General features: G+C 39.4%; 1 protein-coding gene across 7 annotated transcripts in view; it reads left to right on the top strand.

The window, feature by feature from the left end:
* col16a1 (collagen, type XVI, alpha 1) overlaps positions 1-17,957 on the top strand; it is a 103,952-nt gene extending 85,995 nt beyond the window's left edge. For all 7 annotated transcript variants that reach the window (XM_053489721.1, XM_053489722.1, XM_053489726.1 and 4 more), the window contains 27 exons: positions 831-944; positions 1,438-1,476; positions 1,604-1,681; positions 5,489-5,533; positions 6,066-6,110; positions 7,432-7,485; positions 7,616-7,669; positions 7,895-7,948; positions 8,316-8,360; positions 8,485-8,538; positions 8,670-8,705; positions 8,811-8,873; positions 9,168-9,239; positions 9,429-9,482; positions 10,009-10,053; positions 10,248-10,292; positions 10,446-10,499; positions 11,152-11,205; positions 11,314-11,364; positions 11,481-11,570; positions 11,665-11,700; positions 11,803-11,847; positions 12,973-13,170; positions 13,271-13,334; positions 13,614-13,790; positions 13,894-13,971; positions 15,537-17,957. In XM_053489721.1, coding sequence (XP_053345696.1) covers positions 831-944; positions 1,438-1,476; positions 1,604-1,681; positions 5,489-5,533; positions 6,066-6,110; positions 7,432-7,485; positions 7,616-7,669; positions 7,895-7,948; positions 8,316-8,360; positions 8,485-8,538; positions 8,670-8,705; positions 8,811-8,873; positions 9,168-9,239; positions 9,429-9,482; positions 10,009-10,053; positions 10,248-10,292; positions 10,446-10,499; positions 11,152-11,205; positions 11,314-11,364; positions 11,481-11,570; positions 11,665-11,700; positions 11,803-11,847; positions 12,973-13,170; positions 13,271-13,334; positions 13,614-13,790; positions 13,894-13,971; positions 15,537-15,733 — 1,941 coding nt within the window. In that variant the 3' untranslated portion in view covers positions 15,734-17,957. The remainder of the gene's footprint in view (positions 1-830; positions 945-1,437; positions 1,477-1,603; positions 1,682-5,488; positions 5,534-6,065; positions 6,111-7,431; positions 7,486-7,615; positions 7,670-7,894; positions 7,949-8,315; positions 8,361-8,484; positions 8,539-8,669; positions 8,706-8,810; positions 8,874-9,167; positions 9,240-9,428; positions 9,483-10,008; positions 10,054-10,247; positions 10,293-10,445; positions 10,500-11,151; positions 11,206-11,313; positions 11,365-11,480; positions 11,571-11,664; positions 11,701-11,802; positions 11,848-12,972; positions 13,171-13,270; positions 13,335-13,613; positions 13,791-13,893; positions 13,972-15,536) is intronic.
* Positions 17,958-18,203: the final 246 nt, after the last annotated feature.

The following is an 18,203-nucleotide window of genomic DNA, read 5'->3' as shown; positions in this document are numbered from 1 at the left end:
TTTTTTAAATATCACGAAAGTAAACAAAACAAAAAAAAGTCTTTGAAAAATCTAAAAAAACAATGTAAATCCAAATATATGTTTAAGTATTTAAATAAGTGCCTTGTAAACATTATACAATGAGATGTTGTCACCTATCGTTTAATGAAATCCTCATGGTGATATTAATAGATATGAGTTATATCACAACAACACATTTTTTTATGTGTTTACTATCCCAGTGAATAAGCTTTCATTATATAAATATCTATTGATAATAAGATTAATAATTATAATAAATCAGTATATATGATTAATATAAAAAATAATAAATCTGTGTATATACACACATAGCTCAACATATTTTGCTGAATCAGATTTGATAATTAAGCAACACTATGGTCTAAGAAACACATTAAATTTATTTATTTATTTATTTATTTGAGTAGCTCAGCATTATTTTAGTGGCTTAATTGCATTCACTCTCACGAGGCACAAACTTTGAGTGACCAAAAGTAATTATTCATCTCATGTCATGGGGTCACCGCTCACTCATGCGTTAACGCCAATAACGTTTGCACATCTAAAACTTAAACTGGATCCATTCGTCATGCTCTACAGTACTAGTGATTCCTTTGGTCTCAAAGCTAATATATGGGTGCATTTTATTTGGTTTCTGTTCATGCTTGCTGAACTGTGTAATGAATAAAATACTCCCATGGGCGTGCCTCAGTGCCACACTAGACACTTTTTCTCACAAGTACCTCTATATGCTGAATTTTTATTTTAGTTTTAGTTTTTTGAGTTTCATTCAATAGTTGTTTGTCTGCCATGCATGTGCTCTCCTGTAGGATTGTGCCGACTGTGCCAAAGGTCTGCCTGGCGTACCTGGGGTACCTGACACTAAGCCGGACAAGAGGGATCATGGCAAGCCTGGTGTTATTTCTTCAGATGGATGTGAGAAGGTGATTAAAATAATATGTGTTTTTTTTTTTTATTAGATGTCTTAGGTCAGCTCTATTATTTTCATGAATTTATATCTGCAAGTCTGTATTTAAAAATATGATATACAGTAATGGCCTGTGTGTAGCGCATCTTTCCCTTTGTAGTATGAATGTGATATTAAAATAATTGTAACGTCCATTCATTTTCATATTGCGAAAATCATTGAAGCATTGTTCCACTTTCAGGCCCATTTTTCTCCTAAACTGAATATACGAGTTGCCTTTCTTTTAGTTATTATACTTGAAAAGGTGCAATATCCTGCATAATCACAGCCACAGATCATGCAAGTACTGATACGAAGCTTCCTATTTGGCAACCTACTGCCAAGTAAACATTGAAATTAGCTTCTAGTCACACAGCCCTTGATGTACTGTTGTGCAGGTTCATTTTATTTACGGATGCATACAAATGAGCTTGTAAAGCAATCCCTGGTTGTTGTTTTTTTTTTCCCAGTGTCTCGAGAGGCTGCAGGAGGAGGAACCGCAGAGGCCTGTAAGTGTACCAAAAGAAGTCTAGACGCTATCTTTAAACACATGTTTCATCATGAGAAGCACTGCTTGCTTTAGTGCATCCTTATGTCAACATAATGTAGCACCAGTGTCTGTTTAATCTATTCTAGAATACCAACAGCGGCCCTTGCCCAGGTGTGCCAGGGTCACCGGGCATTCCAGGGCAACCCGGGATCAAAGGAGACCCGGTAAGAAGATGAGCAGAAGGCTTTGATCGTTAAAATGTTTTTGCAGATGGTTTAATAATTAGGGCCCAAACACTATGACATCAGCCCTGTAGCTTGGTCTTCTAAGGATTTTGCTGCATAACTCATACACACATGCACATATCCACACACCTGGTATGCATTTAGATTTCACCAAGCTGAACAACCTTTGCATTGCATGTCATTGGCTCAATTTAACAGGAAGTCAGTTATGTTGGATTGTTTGCAAAACACACCGATGGGTTTTTCATCCTAGAGGATATATACTGTATGATCACAAACTGGGTCTTTTGGGTCTCAATACATTGTTGTTGGTCTTTTGGCTGCTCCCGGCAAGGGCTCGCCACAGCAGACCATCCGGTCCACACATACAAGCTTGGCACAGGTTTTACACCAGATGCCCTTCTTGACGCAACTCTCCCATTATATCCGGGCTTGGGACCGGCACTGCATCCAGTGGCTGGACTTTGGGAATTGGTTGGGAATCGAACCCATGCCTTTTGCATAGCAGCCAAAACACCTACCACTAAGCCACCAATACCCATGTGATCTCAATACATTGAGGATGCAAAACTAAGCTGAAAAGTGGTTAATAACTTTCTGTGTGACATTATACAGTATTAAGTGACATCACATTCAGTGACATCATAGGGTGATGCTTTTTTTCAGGATCTAGGGCTTTTTAGATGTCTAAACATAAATCTTTTTCCTTTTTTACAATTATGTAATAAGGGTATTGTTATGCCCCCATTTAAATGCATGTGCCCACTGTGCCTTTGTTGTCCATGGCACGGGCTGCTTGGGCCCGCTCATCGTTGCTTGCTCTCATAGGTGTCCAGCTCTGTTCCTGGTAATTTAACCTTTGACCCAAATTTTTTATATAACTTTTAATTAGTGTTCTCTCTAGCACATCTCCCATTTTAATAATCCTCCCAGTCTCAATTGTATTGTACTGGGTTATTATTTACAGTGCACTGGTGATTTACACTTGCTGGGTTGAGTGGGTTAGACCATTTTAGTAGGTAGTTAACAGATCATAGTAGCGGGCTTGCCATTAGAGGCCAGTGATTAGGTTATTCTTCAACTAGACCTTGACTGTGCTGTCTTTGGATAGAACAGAAAGCCATTGGGAATTCTCAGCCAACATCACAGAGGCATCATTGACCCAGTACAAGGTTACAGTAATGAATCAAATTACTGTAGGTTACATTTAACCCATCACCTTGTGGAACAAAATATGTGCTGATGTACTAAATTATGTCCTGCCTTAAATGTTATTAAAGAAGCTGGCACAAAGCCTAAACATACCAATTTTTCAGACATTATAAAGCATACAACACAAGAAAAATGAATTACAGTGCAACTACACACTTTTCTACAAAGGTACTTAAAGTTATGGTTTCTCAATACTTTTACATATATATCTTACTGTACATAGGCAAATGCACACACATCCCAAAGTGTATCACTAAATATTGCATATGAACGCTGTTGTCATACAGTATATCCAACATTGCCTGGGTCAATAGACCATGGAGTTCATCAGGTGTTCATAAAGACATGGATATTTCACTCCTACCAACTGCCAGGGGTGATAAGAAACTGGCCCAACCTAGGGCTGAAAGGTATGAGAAAGTTTACATGAGGTTGCATGATGTTGCACCATCAACAGTAACACCAAGACATCATAAAGAGCGTTATGATGTGCTGCAATAGCCACAACATACCACCTTAGTGTAGTCCAGGACACTCTCTCCCACTCCCTCATAGAAAGGCCAACAAAAGTGACTTTAGGAATTGGGAAATGCACTGGCTTTTAGAGTGCATACCATTTACAGACCAGTATCTACCAGAGTGTAACTAAGCTCTTTTGAGCTCAGGTGTGTCTTTTAAACTGCTCGGTCATTGAGCCTTACCTGAGCCTCAATTCCAAGGCTCCAAACCCATATGCGTGAGATATTCTTTCTATTTGGGGAATCTGCCAAGGAATTCCATCCAGTATTCTGTGGAGCAGTTTACTACTACTCTGTGGTCTGATTGCAGAACTCAGTTTAATATGGGCTGAATCAGTGGAAGAGCCAGAAAAGTATCTACGTAGTGTAAACTGAGGCCAGTTGAGAGTCCTGACCTAGCAAATTGTTTAGCTCCGCCAGAGATAAACATAGTGAGTAAATTTGGCATCAGCACAGAGGTCCACATGTGTCTTGCCAAAATTCCTATATCTGGGACACTTCTTCTGTGTGCAGATGCCATTCTATGGGAATTGGTGTTGCACATAAAGACCTATCCAAATTCTATTGGCGCCAATGATAATACCTGCCACACCTTGCATTGACAAGGGCATTCTGAATGAATTTAAATTTAGACTGATACTTGATAACTTGGGATTTATTTTTGTAGGAAAATGCACCATGCAGATCCAGTGATATGAGCTGAAAGTCATTAACAAACAGTGATAGGCCATCAATGGTTTTGGGAATTAGTTTAACCCTCTTAAGACCACAGTTTTGGTTAACCTTCTCAACCAAGACTTCTTCTGAACTAGGAAATAAGTTGAGTAGAACTCTTGTTCTGAACTACTATCAGATGGTGGAAATGCGTTTCATTCATAGAGAAAAAATGGTTGACTGTGCCTTTGTCCAAGAAGAGACAAACTTTGAGCAGTTAGACAACGCCATTTGACCAGATCTTTTGGCTGTTCTAATTTTTAGTTGCTAGGACTTGGGTTTCTCTCTCCAGGGACTGTATGGTTGTAGGCCCGAAGACCGTTCCCTGCACAGACTGTGTAGTGCACACTTGGCATAAACCACAAACCAGATTGGAAGAGAGCAACCCTACACTGTGGTCTTGGTCTCCCACAACGTTTTTTTACAGATTGGTCAGAAGCTGCAGGTTCAGAGAGATTACTCATTTACTTACTCATCGTCTATACCGCTTTATCCTGTATACAAGGTCATGGGGGGCCTGGAGACTATCCCAGGAACATAAAAACTTCATGCACATAAACCAGAAGCAGGATTTGAACCTGGACCTTGGAGGTGCAACCACGAAGCCACTGTGCCACCTTAGAGTGATTACTCCAATAAAAAAATTTCTAGTATAAGACAGACAATGTCATTAGACCTCACCAATGACAAACTGCATGGAATTCAAATTAGGGTCCATCTTGCAGCCTCATGCCTTATGCACTTTGTTGGCATTGGCATGCCAACACAGTCAGCACGTCACCATGTCAAAAACATCCAGAGACTGCTTCTCTTTGACGCTCAAGGCTGAAGCATTGGACGAACATTTTTCAATTGTCCAGGTAAAGAGTGGATAGCAGAAAATTCAAATCCAACCCTTACCCCAAAATATAGTACTATGCTAGATGTGAATAGTGGTTTAAGTCCGATGCATTCATCGAGGTGGTGAAGTGTGGGACGGTGCAGCAGAGGTGTAGTGCTAATGCAGTGATTCAGCTCACGTAGCAAGTTCAACAGCAGGAGACTGGGGGAGGCCAGGACATTTAGAGGGAGGCCACTTAACTGTGTTCATCACAGTCTGTCCAGCGAGGAGGTTGACGAGGTTGGAGGACTGAGCAGAAGTATGTACACCGTGCCAAACAACCATGTTTTCCCCTCAGCTCTGACAGAAAAAAAATATTAATATTGTTGAAGGTACATGTCTTAATACCTGAACCTGATCCAGCAGCATTTAAATATTAGAGCCAGGTGTATTGGATCTCACGTGTAAATATTGTACTACTTGTATATCCAGTATACTCAATGTAAAATTTGTGTTTTCTAGGGTGACAGGGGTGACAGGGGTCCTTCTGGTCTTCCTGGATCTCCAGTAAGTCTGCGATTTTGATCTTGCTGTCTTTGACCACAGCAAACTATCAACCTCTTCTTTCCTTGTTATCTTTGTCTGTCTTATCTCTTCTCAAAAAAAAAAAAAACTTCGTCTTCTTCATGCTTATCGAAGATCAGATGGTGGAAACGCGTGTCATTCACAGAGAAAAAAATGGCTCTCGTTTTTAGAAGTGGAGCGGACGCCAGAGTGCTCTTCATGCCTCGATTTGGCCATTAACATTTAGTCCCAGTGCACTCTGCTTGTTTACGCAGGCCAGTTTGTTTCAGTTTCCCTGTTTCCTATTGGGGAGAATAAAAATAGAGCAAACCGCCGTTGGTTTTTGTAGTGAGACCACAGAGCCCTCTTGTGTTTCATTTTAAAAGTGCAATGTACCAGGAGATGGAAGAAGGCACACTCGAGTAAGGAATGGTTAAAGGATATAACGTCTGAGATATTCCCGTCTGTTTTTATTCAATATTCAATTAGTTGAATCTTATATAGTTTTTATATAATCATCTCTCTCTTTCTTTAGGGTACTATTGGTTTCCCTGGACCTCCAGGCCCACCTGGACTCCCTGTAAGTTGAGTGCGCTCTCCACGCCTGCACATCTTTCTACATTTTTTCTATCCGGCAGCGCCAGTAATCAACCCCCCCACACCCTCCCCACCAAAAAAAAACCTCTTTTGTGTTCATGAAAAAGATCAAGTCGAGTGGGTTGATAGCATACTACTTGTAATTCTTCTCTGAATGTTTTGTATTTGCAAGGATTTTGGTTTCGAGACCTAAGAGCAGTTTAAGCCAGCATGGATTCTGCTTTCATTGTGGCCCACTGTGACATGCGCTCTATCTGCACTCTTTCATTTACATCAATAGACGTTGAATCGTTTGAAATTTGCCGGCATGATTTTTCTTTCTTAGCAGGAAGAGGCAAGAAAACAGGACGGCGAAGATTCCTGTTTCCTGAACCCGAAATTTTCTATGGCATTGATATGCAAATCGGCCGCGTCAGTTATCCTCTAGGTGTCTCGTCAACAAGCTTCTAGATTAATAGTGGATAGAGGATTTATTTCATCTTCCGTTTTCATGAAGAACAGGGTCGAGTATTGCATGCGACCTAAAGAAGGACCTGTTTAGATCAATAATCAACGTATCACTAAAGAAACTGTACATGTTCCCACTCACTGTCTTTGTCAGTATATCACTGCTTCCTTTTTTTCGGCTATTTTGATTTCATGGTTGCTAGAAACAGATTCATTATTTAGAGCCTGACTATAAGAACTTAAGAGCTTTATGCTGCACAAGTAAGCTCTTATCGATAAAACCATTAGCGATATCCCCATACAGGAAGACTTAATGGATAACACCGAAATCTCATATTCGGTTCAGGTGCACATGTCCTTCATTATGCATTTTACTGCTATATCCAATAGGCACATTTTGGCTTCCGCGATAATAAAGGTAATATCTCATCATGGATCATTTGTTTGTTTATATGGAATACATGACGATGGGATCAATAATTCATCCAGCCCATTACTAGGTCTCGCTTAGGAAGTAAATAATGAGATGGTGTCAGGATTCAGCGCGGCGCATTAGCGCAGCGCCCCGCAGAAATGAGATCTGAATGGCAAGACGCCATTATAATCCTCTCAAATCACCATGCAGAACGCAAAGCTATCTGAGAGAGTCGGGAAACGGACGCTTTTAAACTGTGGCATTACTGCACCGCGTTACCTATACATACTGTATACTGTATAGACACACGCCGTTATTTCAGCTTGGTCTCTCACTTGCAGAAAAGTTATGCTTGAGGAGATGCAACATTTCTTCTGACTTCAATCACATTCCTAGAAAATTCCTATTATACTTTTTTTTGCTTTTTGGTCACAAATTATAGGGTCTGCAAGGTGAGAGTGGACAACATGGAACTCCAGGACAGAAAGGAGAACAGGTAGGTGTATTTCTATGGTTCTTTTTGCCTAAATGTATTAAAGGTTGTCTATACTTACAGTACATTTGTTGCCAAGACGAATTAATATAGCTTTTTGTTTGTTTGATCAATTTGCTTTTTTTTCCCCCAGGGTCCACCAGGAACTCCTGGATACCCAGGAACAATGGGACCACCTGGACTTCCTGTAAGTAGATCTACTTCCTGATTGAGCTTGTACCAGATTTTGATACTGTACGACATATTGTTTGGATTTCTTTGTTAATCAACCCTGTATGTAAGTGAGGGACCTATTTTAAGTCCTGATATACTAAATATTGCAAAATGCAATGGAAAAAAATTGTTAAATAAGGAAGTTGTCCCAAACTTTTTATCTGACTAACACATTTTCACTTTACATCTGTTGCTTTAGGGGCTTAAAGGAGAACGAGGAAGCCCAGGCAGCTCAGGGCAGAAAGGAGAATCAGTAAGAATGAATATATATATATATATATATATATATATATTTATTTTTTTACTTCTTTATTAAAATACTTTATCAATTTATTATAAAACTAGATAAAATATCAAAAAGTCCCTATGAATAAGTTGCTATTATAAATAAGATAACATATTAGAGCAAGTACACTAATATCAATACCTTTAAAAAAAAAAAGTTCAGCCTTTATTCGTCATACAGTATGTACATTACTGCATTGTCAAATTATTTATTCTTCACATATCCCAGTAAAGTAACACCACTAAAGTTTCCGAAATTAATTCTGAGTTCAATAGTCTACACGCACCAGAAAAGTTAATCACTCCTCTACTGTAACTTTGGTTTGTACCTGCAGGGCCCCCCAGGATTTCCAGGTCATCAGGGACCACAAGGCCCACCTGTAAGAAAACATGATTAAAGATTTCTGTTTGTCACTTCTGTACAGTGTTACGTACACAGCTATACAATTGACATATTACTTATTTATGCTTCATATAAAGACGTGTGTGTGTGTGTGTGTGTAGGGTACCAAAGGAGACTCAGGATTGACAGGACCCATAGGACCAAAGGGAGATCAGGTAAGAATGTATTGCTCAGACGGCTAGTATCGAACAGTTTTTAACGAAAGAAAAAAAGAAAAAAGCACGACTTTGTCAAACTCTTTTCAGCAATCCATGTTGTATCTGTCTTGTTTTTTGTTCCTTTATAGGGATTCGCAGGACCCCCAGGATTCCCAGGACAGCAGGTAGAAATACATGTCTAAGATGTTATTTTCATTGTATTATATATATATATATATATATATATATATCAGGTTCTCTCGTGGACTAACGGCTAATTACATGTTCAGGGACCCCCAGGAACTCCAGGAAAAATCGGTCCTACCGGACCACCAGGACCAAAGGCAGATTCGGTAAGCAGGACTATTAGATTAGTTTCTGTTAATTGAAGATTTATGATATTGTGCTGAATCGCGAGTAGACTCCGGGCACAATTTAAAGCGCATCCTAATCTGCACGTCTCGTACTTTTCCTTAAATCATTATACAGTATACAGTATATCGCATACATATAATAATCTATTTTATCACGTGATACTATGATTATCAACATTTTGAAATCGCATTATAGCATACCTTACTGTTTTCACTGTCTCCTCTCTATGTAACTTAATCAGTTGCTTGATGTTTTTTTTTTTTTTTCCTTAGGGAACTCCAGGACTTCAGGGTCCACAGGGACCTACAGGCCCTCCGGGACCACCTGGAGGCCCAGGATTGCAGGTAAGGCGGCAGGACAATCTCTGAAACTGCAGCATATGTAAAGCTGACATGGCAGTGCATTCTTCAGAGGATACACCGATGTCCTGGGGAAGTATTTAGTGAAGATGTACAACCTGAAGTGTCCCTGCCCCGGGGAGATCTGTAACTAATTGCACTTGTTTATGTGTGCTTGGCTTTCTATCTATACAGGGTGCACCTGGAATGGAAGGACTTGATGGGAAAGATGGCAAACCAGGGATGAGGGTCAGAATTACACGTTGTCACGTTCCTTGTTTAAAATGTTTAACATTTGTAAAATTTATATACAGTATGATGGCCATTCAAGTCAAACCGGGGCATTTTGAAAGTAAAAACTCCCTTTATTTCTCTAAATAATCCTCTGCTACACTAATCCACTTATCCCAGTGTTTCACTAGTGCTTGGATCCCATCAAGGTAGAAAGTTTTCTCAGTACTCTGGAGCCGTGATCGGACCGCTTGCTTTACGTCATGTGGCACATTTCAAATATTTTACCCCGGCTAAGACGGTGCTTTAAGTCGTCTGTATATGTGAATCTGTTTTATGCCTTTATTCATCAGAAATTTCATCATGTCCCGGTTTGACTTGAACACGCCCAGTACAACTTTATCATCTTCCCTATTTATTTACCTATCCATTTATTATTGTATTTGGTTCTTGTCAATTTGTTAGTGCTGTTTTTCTTAAAACTACCTTTATTATTATTACCAATAACAATAATAACAATAATAATAATATTTTTCACATACAGGGTGATCCGGGTATACCTGGCCCAATCGGCCCTAGGGGAATCCCGGTATGTCTTGAGGATCTTCATCCCTTCGTCTATTTTTAATCTTGTATCTCAGTAGCAAATTAATGGAACATCACGTCTGGGCATTAAAGCCTCTCAAAAATTCAGATTTAAACTTAACAGATGGCTTGTTCGCCTGTGCGTCTGCATGTTACATGCTGATGATTTGGTGTTTTTTTTTTTTTTCCTCATGGCAGGGATTCAAGGGCATAAAAGGACATACAGGCCTGCCAGGACTAAAAGTGAGAAATGGTTTAATCATTTTTATTTGCACATAAACTAATCTCCAGATCCGGAAGCAAAATGCCCCTTTCACTTCCATTAATGCGTCACCTAGTTTGTGAATTGGAAGTATTTTGTTTTCCTTAGTTTTTTCCCTGCTTTGTGTTCTACAGGGAGAGGTTGGACCTCAAGGCTTACCCGGAGCAGCAGGAAGGCCAGGACTTGAGGTGAGTTCTGTTGTTTGTTTGTTTTTTATGTCCCTTCTGTCCATCAAACTTAACTATGGCATTTAAATAATAGTTTTTATAGAAGAGTGTGATGATGGTCAGAGCACGTAGACTTTTATGGCAAGAGTAGTCATTAAAGGAAAGCTTAGTGTACAGTGACTTGATGCATTAAATGTATTCATAAACTTGGATCGGTCATGCGAGTGAAAAAGCACTTTGGTTTGACAGGCAGTTAGCGTCAGTGTATATATATATATATATATATATATATATATATATATATATATATAGTGCCTTGTTTTCCCATAACGCTCCAGCTTCTACGTTTTTCTCAAGAGTTGATCGGCTGTGCTCTCTCTGGAAATGGTATAGAAAATAAGGACTGAAGAAGGAATATCCATGTCCCAAGTCAGAATCATTATTAACTGCGCAATGCTGTAGGTCTGTTATGTTTGTTAGTTACATAGGCGTGATTAAACACCGGTTACAGTCCTTCATAAGTAACAATGGGCTCGCCATAGTTTAAACCGCAGGTGTGTGAACGTACTGTACTTGGAAATACGTCTCAGATTTGGAGGTCATTCGGTTGTATTTCCTCTTCATAAATCCTAAAACTGATTTGTATTCTTCTGTCTTTGCTTCATTCCTACAGGGTGACCCTGGTCCACCAGGACCACAAGGACCACCTGGTTCTCCGGGACATTTGGTAACTGTTGAAGAATGCCTTCCTTCTTAAATAAATAAATAAATAAATAAATGGAAGCACAAACGACAGCATATGCTCTATTAAGTGTTTACTTAATTCCCTTCGCAGGGTTCGACAGGTCCCGCAGGTCCCCCAGGACCAGCTGGAGCTCCCGGCACGGTAAGTGATCAAGCCAAACAAGACAGTTTAACATGCTAATAATAGGCTCGTATTATTAGAATACATTACGTGTTTTCAGAATGATCCCGCTGACTCTCCTCATGTTTAACACACAGGGTATTCAAGGTGACAAGGGGGAGGCCGGAGAAAGAGGACTGCCAGGAATGCCTGGGTCTCCGGGGGCTCCTGGGCATCCAGGACAGATGGTCTGATTCTTATGGTTATTTATAATTCGTATTTAAACATTACAGTATTTTTAAAACTGAAAATTTGTGCATGTTTGCTTTTGATTTGTCTCAGGGAGAACCAGGCAGTGATGGTGCAGCAGGAAAAGATGTAAGTCTCGCTTTTTATTGCTTCTGGTTTTTTTTCCCTCTCAGTTTTATATCAAAAGATTGAAATTGACTAATGATTTCCTTTTATTAATCTGGTGTTAAGGGAACACCAGGTGTGTCAGGAGAAACCGGTCCACAAGGGCAGAAGGTGTGTATGTTTTTAGTTTTTGTTAGTTTGCTTGTTTTTGTGTGTGTGTGTGTGCGTGTGTGTGTGTGTATTTTTTCCCTTCTTTTATACAGCACACCCATCACACATCTCCTCCAGCTATGTTTTAGCCTCACGCTCACATGAGTGATTGCAGATATTGGTCTAACTGCAGAACACTGAGCTTAAAAGTAGCCATGTTTGGTATTGGATTGCGTTCCAGTTTCGCCAAAATAAGTGCATGTTGCAAGACTTGCATGTTGGAGTTTATTCAAAAAAATCCTTTTACATAAAAATCTTATTCAATGTGATTTACCGTAGAGTCATATCCAAATTGTTGTTTGCATTGCCTTCTGTTAAACCTACTGTACTTTGACCTGCTTTATTACATCTTTTATGCCTTCTTGTACCGTACTTTATTATTAATATTCTTAGAAAGCAAAACTGAACCGAACTGAACATTCAAAAAGTATAGAAATAGGAGCTAATTGAGAGATGGGGTTATGCACTACTACAAAAAATTGAACAGTTTCAGTGAGTAAAATGTTTTAAGTGTAGTCGTTATTTAAAAACATGTTTAAAAACTGCGAAAGTGATCATTTTTTCCGAGTGCACTGTGTTCCAACCTGCAGACGTAGACTGCTGGAAATGGCACATAAAAATCTAAGGGATTATAAAAATTAACAGCAAATTATCGATTTTTTTTGTACCTTCACAAGTGCAAAAAGCTTGATTTAATATGCAAAGCATATGCTTTATTGGAACAAATCCCAGAGTTGTAATGCAAGTCTATTTGGGGGTCAAAACACAGGCAGGCAAAGTTAAATAATTTCAGAAAGTAAGGGAGGAAAAAAAAAACGAGACAAGGAGAATACTGATCTAGGGATCACAGTAATCAAGGATTAGACTTAATCAAAATGCAGACTTAAAAAAGACTTTGCGAAGAACAGTGACGCACGCGACAGAAAAGGGCACAGTGATCAATAGCTAATACAAAGCAGGTGAACACAATCAGACAACAAGGCAGTGACGGGATGCCGTGAGAAATATACTGTACTCTATATAATATATAATATTAATGAACAAATGACGTAATCTGCATTTTAAACCGTCTGTTTCCTCCTGCAGGGTGAGGCAGGAAGTCCAGGCCTGAGAGGTCCACCAGGAGAACGGGGTCGTCCTGGACCCCCTGGAGGTGCAGGATATTCCTCCAAAGACTCTGAAATGAGTATAATGGGACCTATGGGCCCTCGTGGAGAGAGAGGAAGCCCTGGAGCACCTGGACAGTCCGGACCTCCTGGATCACCGGGAATGCCAGGAAACGATGTAAGACGCATCTTTGTGTAAATAAGTGCAAATTAGATTTGAAGGAAGTGTGATATTCATTCTTCATGATATTCTTGTTTATCATTTTTTTTTCTTTTAGGCTGTTGTCAACTATGATGAGGTCAGGTCTTTCATCAGACAGCAGGTCATCAAGATCTTTGACGGTGAGACGCAATTTAAAAACGTCCAGGATAAAGTGATACGAGAAACTTGTGCTCAAAAAATTTAATTTGAAAATGACTCGTAATATTCTGTGAAATGCCAGTATGAAGACCGAGAACGTAAAATTAATGCTGAAATGATTTGGAAATCAATAGCCAGCCTGGTAATGGCATTATTCTGACTTGGAGCGGCACACTGTGTTTTATGGTGCGTCCGTTTGTTTGTGTATTAGGGTCATTTGTCATTGACTAATGCTTACTTGTCTGCACTCATCTCTTCAGAGCGAATGGCCTATTACATGTCGCGCATGCAGATGCCAGTGGAAATGGTAGCACCCCCGGGCAGACCCGGACCCCCAGGCAAAGACGGCACTCCGGGAAGAGTGGGAACTCCAGGGCTTCCGGGTCGTCCGGGACACATCGGCCGAGAGGGACGACAAGGACCTATGGGCCCTCAGGGTAACATCAGCACTGTTCCAGTTTTATTATTTTTTTAGACAAACTATTTTTTAGGCTGAACGCTGAAATACTGACTAGAACGACTGTGCATTTGCAACTGCAGGTCCTCCAGGTACCAAGGGAGAAAAAGGAGATAAAGGTATAGGAGAGATGGGAGACAGTGGACCCCCTGGTGCTCCAGGTACGTACTTCATCTGTAATCTTAAGAATGCGAGGTTATACTTGGTACATAGTTCTCTAGTCATGAAAAAATTATGTAATAATGTTGCTTGTTATGTAGGAATATAATACTTAAATCACAATTTTAGGTGTATAAGTAATTCTTGTATATCTCAGTACTATACAAAAGTTTGTGATTTCTTTATATTTTGTTTCTAAAGAGTCTGATTTTATTGGATTTTTAATGTCATCTTAAGCAATACTTCTCCAGGCTTCCTGAAGGACATATTCGTCTCACATTTTCAGACCAGTCCCTGTACCTGAGCAATTTCGGAGAAATGTTTTTGTTTGTTAAGCCACACAGTGAGAAACAGGTGCGGATGATAAGGAATGATCAGGCCGGTGATTAGTATACTGGTGATGCTGAGAGCTGATTGGTTGGAACAGATGAGAGGGGAAATGAGGCTGCTGCTGAGGTTGTTTCATAAAACAACCAATTTTTTTTTATCGTATCTTTAGGCAGTTTGCAGCCTGTACCTAGTTGAATTGAATTTGCACAGTACTGTACATACAGTATATTACTGATAGTTATGCAGTTCTTTAAACATTAAACATTATTGAAGAAATAATATTTGAACTGTTTATGATTATATGTAATGTGAAAAGTTTTTAAGGTTATTTGTAAAGTTTGCTTTTGTTGTCACTTTCATTCCAGCATTTCTACTGACATGAATAATAATTTAAAATAGAATAATAATTAATAAAAATTTTTAGCTTTGCATGTCACCAAGACCCCAATTCTCTATCAGGGTTGGGTATAACATGTAACACGTTTCTGTAATCTAATTACTTTTTCTAATAGCGCAGTAAAGTAACCTATTTTGTACATAAGTTTTAAATGCATTGATTTGATTACAGTTACCATGTCAATAACATTACGTTACTAGCGTTACAAATGTAGTGTTTAAAAATTAAGCAAAATGCATTTCAAAATCACGTTTCAATCGTCTGACAGTTTTGTAGTTTTACATTTGATGTTGTAACGGGTTCAGTCTTTTGCACGGGTGGCACCACAGACACACGGGGAGAAAGGGTGATTTTATTTAGGGAGGGACGGTTAAAAGATAAGAATTTTTTAAGGCAGAGAAATCCCGAGATGCGTTAACACTAATTATCGTCAGACGGCCCGACCTGACAGCCTCGGCCCTTTACGCAGCTGCGGAGGGTGGGGGTGGGGGTGTATCTACGTAGGGAGCCTACAGAGCGAGGAGCGACAACAGGTTGAGGCGCACGCCATGAGATGTTTTCAAAGTAACGTAATTAGTAATCTGATTACTTTTTACATGTAATAATCATAAATGTAATCAAATTACAATTTTTAATTAGTAATTTGTAGACGATTACTTTTTTTGAGTAACTTTCCCAACACTGCTGACAATGACAAAGCATTGACACTGGAGACTCCTTGTATATCTGTCTAAAAATAAAAACTTCTTAGCACATACAGTCTCTCTGACCTAACTATGACCTGTTTGATTATTTACGTTTCGATTCAATTCCCATCACTCTTCTTTGATCCTCGCTTAGGTGTTCCTGGACCCGCTGGTTATGGAAAAATGGGACCACCAGGCCCGACAGGTCAACAGGGCATCCCTGGCATTCCTGGACCACAAGGGCCCCCTGGATCAAAGGGAAAAGATGGCCGCTGCCATCCATCTGACTGCATGAGTGGACCTGTGGATTACAGTCCAAAGGGCCCGCAAATGAAAGGGCCCATGTACTAGAGAGAGTATCTGAGAATGAGACAAGAGCCAAAGACCAACAATACCAAATCTGCCTTATCAATGCCTTTGATGTGATCCACGGGGAACCAGTGGAACTAAAGGGCATTTCTGTTAATATAGTGATGGCTGGGCCAGATTGGTTCATAAGCTATTTTAAAAGGGTACCCATTGCCAAAATATTCCCTGCGGCCACTAGTGCTAAGGCTAGTGTGTATCCACTCTCTGATTTCAACTTTCTCTTTGCAGATGCTTGACTGAAAACTCCTGGATTAAGGACCTTAAGCACAAAGAACTTTTCCCCTTCTGGACAATCACTACCTTAAACATATTATCCTTGGTTCGCTGGCCATAATGGTGCTGTCTCTTTAAGCTCAGCTATGAAGCCGGTTTCACACTGCTCCCAGAAAATTTACAGCTGTGATTTTAAACACATTATCTCCGGTGCGACGCGCACAAGATCATCCGAAGTTCAAGCGCTTTCAACTTCCGCGTGGCGCTTTTGCTGCGCGCGGCCATTAGCCGGGCAGGAGGCATGGTATTTTGCTTGGAGAAAGATGGAAGAACTAATAAAAAATTTTCTTCCTTCTTCTCTCCAGAGAGCTGCATCCACTTTTGTGCCCAACCTGCCGCAACACTATCCATTTGTCACGACTGCATCCACCACACACATACACACACACACACAAAACACAGTGTGAAACCAGCTTGGTTCTTTTTTAGCCAATGTTTACTTTTTGCACCATATTTTTGATACTGAAATGCTTTCGCAAATCATTAACCAGGTTTTTGTTGGGTTTTCATGGCAGCTGCTGACGTTCTCGCTATTTTTGTTTCATCCTAACACCCCAAACAGTAATCGATCTTAAATTTGGACCAAATGTTGCATTCTGTTTAAAAACTTGCCACTCTCCTAGCACTATGATGTAGCTTGGTGGAAAGGTATAAATAGGATATAATTATTCATGTTTCCTCTGAGGCCTTGTGTTGTACATATTTGTATTTATATGTCATGGCTTTTTATAATACATTTAATAGATCAGCGTCAGGATTCCAGTCCTTATTTTTGAATCGTCATCTCGGATATTGTGGTATTTGTAATAGCGCTAGGAAATAAAGAAAAATGAGATTTTTGTAAATTGGTTGAATTTATATAAATAAAAGTTCATTTTAAGTCAGATTTCATACTTTGGAAACCATCCTATTTATTTAAGTCTTATGTCAGGGCTCTCTCTCTCTCTCTCTCTCTCTCTCTCTACGACCGCGTACTTCGCCATTTCAGACCTCCACTTAATATATCTTTTAGACTTGAAATTATTATTATTATTTTTTTTTAAGCGTCAATCGCTTTCAGCTAAAACGTAATGTTGATTCTGGAACAATTCTCTTTCGACATGTTCTCATCGTTCTCATCAAATTTCCTCCGCTCCTCATCATCCATCATGAGAAAGCCAGGTGCTTCACTATCATCTACGGTTTAGTGTTTTCATCCCACAATATAAAAGCTTTTCTGATCCCATGCCGTTTAGCACACTGCAGTGTCAGCCAGGCTCCAACGAGATAAGTTTACCATCAGCACTTTATCCCGTCTGCCAGACCTCCACAAAGTGTTTCTATATCTATACTTGTATATGTACCTATCAGATGGCCAGACATCCTCACATTCCGTATGTAGTTCAATAACTAAAGTAGCCATTTATTAGGTTTGTTAAGCTTCTCCTGCCTTCAAATATGTAATGTAATTTTGCATGTTTCATTTTTAGGACCAGTAAAAGAGAAAGGTCACATGAGTGTGAGTCATGGTCCTTACAAGTACAGTGATACAGGAATTTGTGTTTGTGTGTGCTTGCATGGTTTATCGGATTTTCTCAGACCTGGGACTAACTTATGTTCAAATAAAACATAGAAATGAATGCATAGTGCAATTTTTAATCTTTTATATCTTTAATGCCACCATGCACTTTGTACTTTTCATTCATTTGTTGAATCTCAGTAAAATTCAAGCGCTGGTCACTTTTACATTGTTATGGCCACTAAAGTCTTTTAAATGACAGTAAATTGTTGCCGTTTGTCCTTTCATTTTAAACGCTTTATAATAGCCTACTAAAAAGCTTTTTTTTTAAAATGCCACCATTACATATAGATCCATTTGTGTCATTAATGTGTTAGCTGTTTTGTGCAATTTTTTTTTTTTAACAAAACGCAATAAAGTTCTTTTTTTAAAGCAGATTGCTATGGATTTGTTCATTGAAATGCCAATAGTAACCGTTTAAGCAGTAACATCTATTGATCGTTGCAAAGGTTGAAAAAGTCCTGGGAAAGTTTCTTTACCAAATTAAAGTATTTCTGAAGGTTGAAGGTTTCTGCTAACTTTTACAGTATGATAAGTGGAAGATTCCATGTGGACTTTTGTGAGTGTTTTATTCTAATCTCGCTCTAATCTCCAATCTGTGTACAGTGAGTGTGTGGAACA

This window comes from Clarias gariepinus, chromosome 28, assembly GCF_024256425.1.
Source record: "Clarias gariepinus isolate MV-2021 ecotype Netherlands chromosome 28, CGAR_prim_01v2, whole genome shotgun sequence".
Taxonomy (NCBI): domain Eukaryota; kingdom Metazoa; phylum Chordata; class Actinopteri; order Siluriformes; family Clariidae; genus Clarias; species Clarias gariepinus.
The sequence above is the reverse complement of the archived record's forward strand: the minus strand, read 5'-3'. Positions and strand labels throughout refer to the sequence as shown.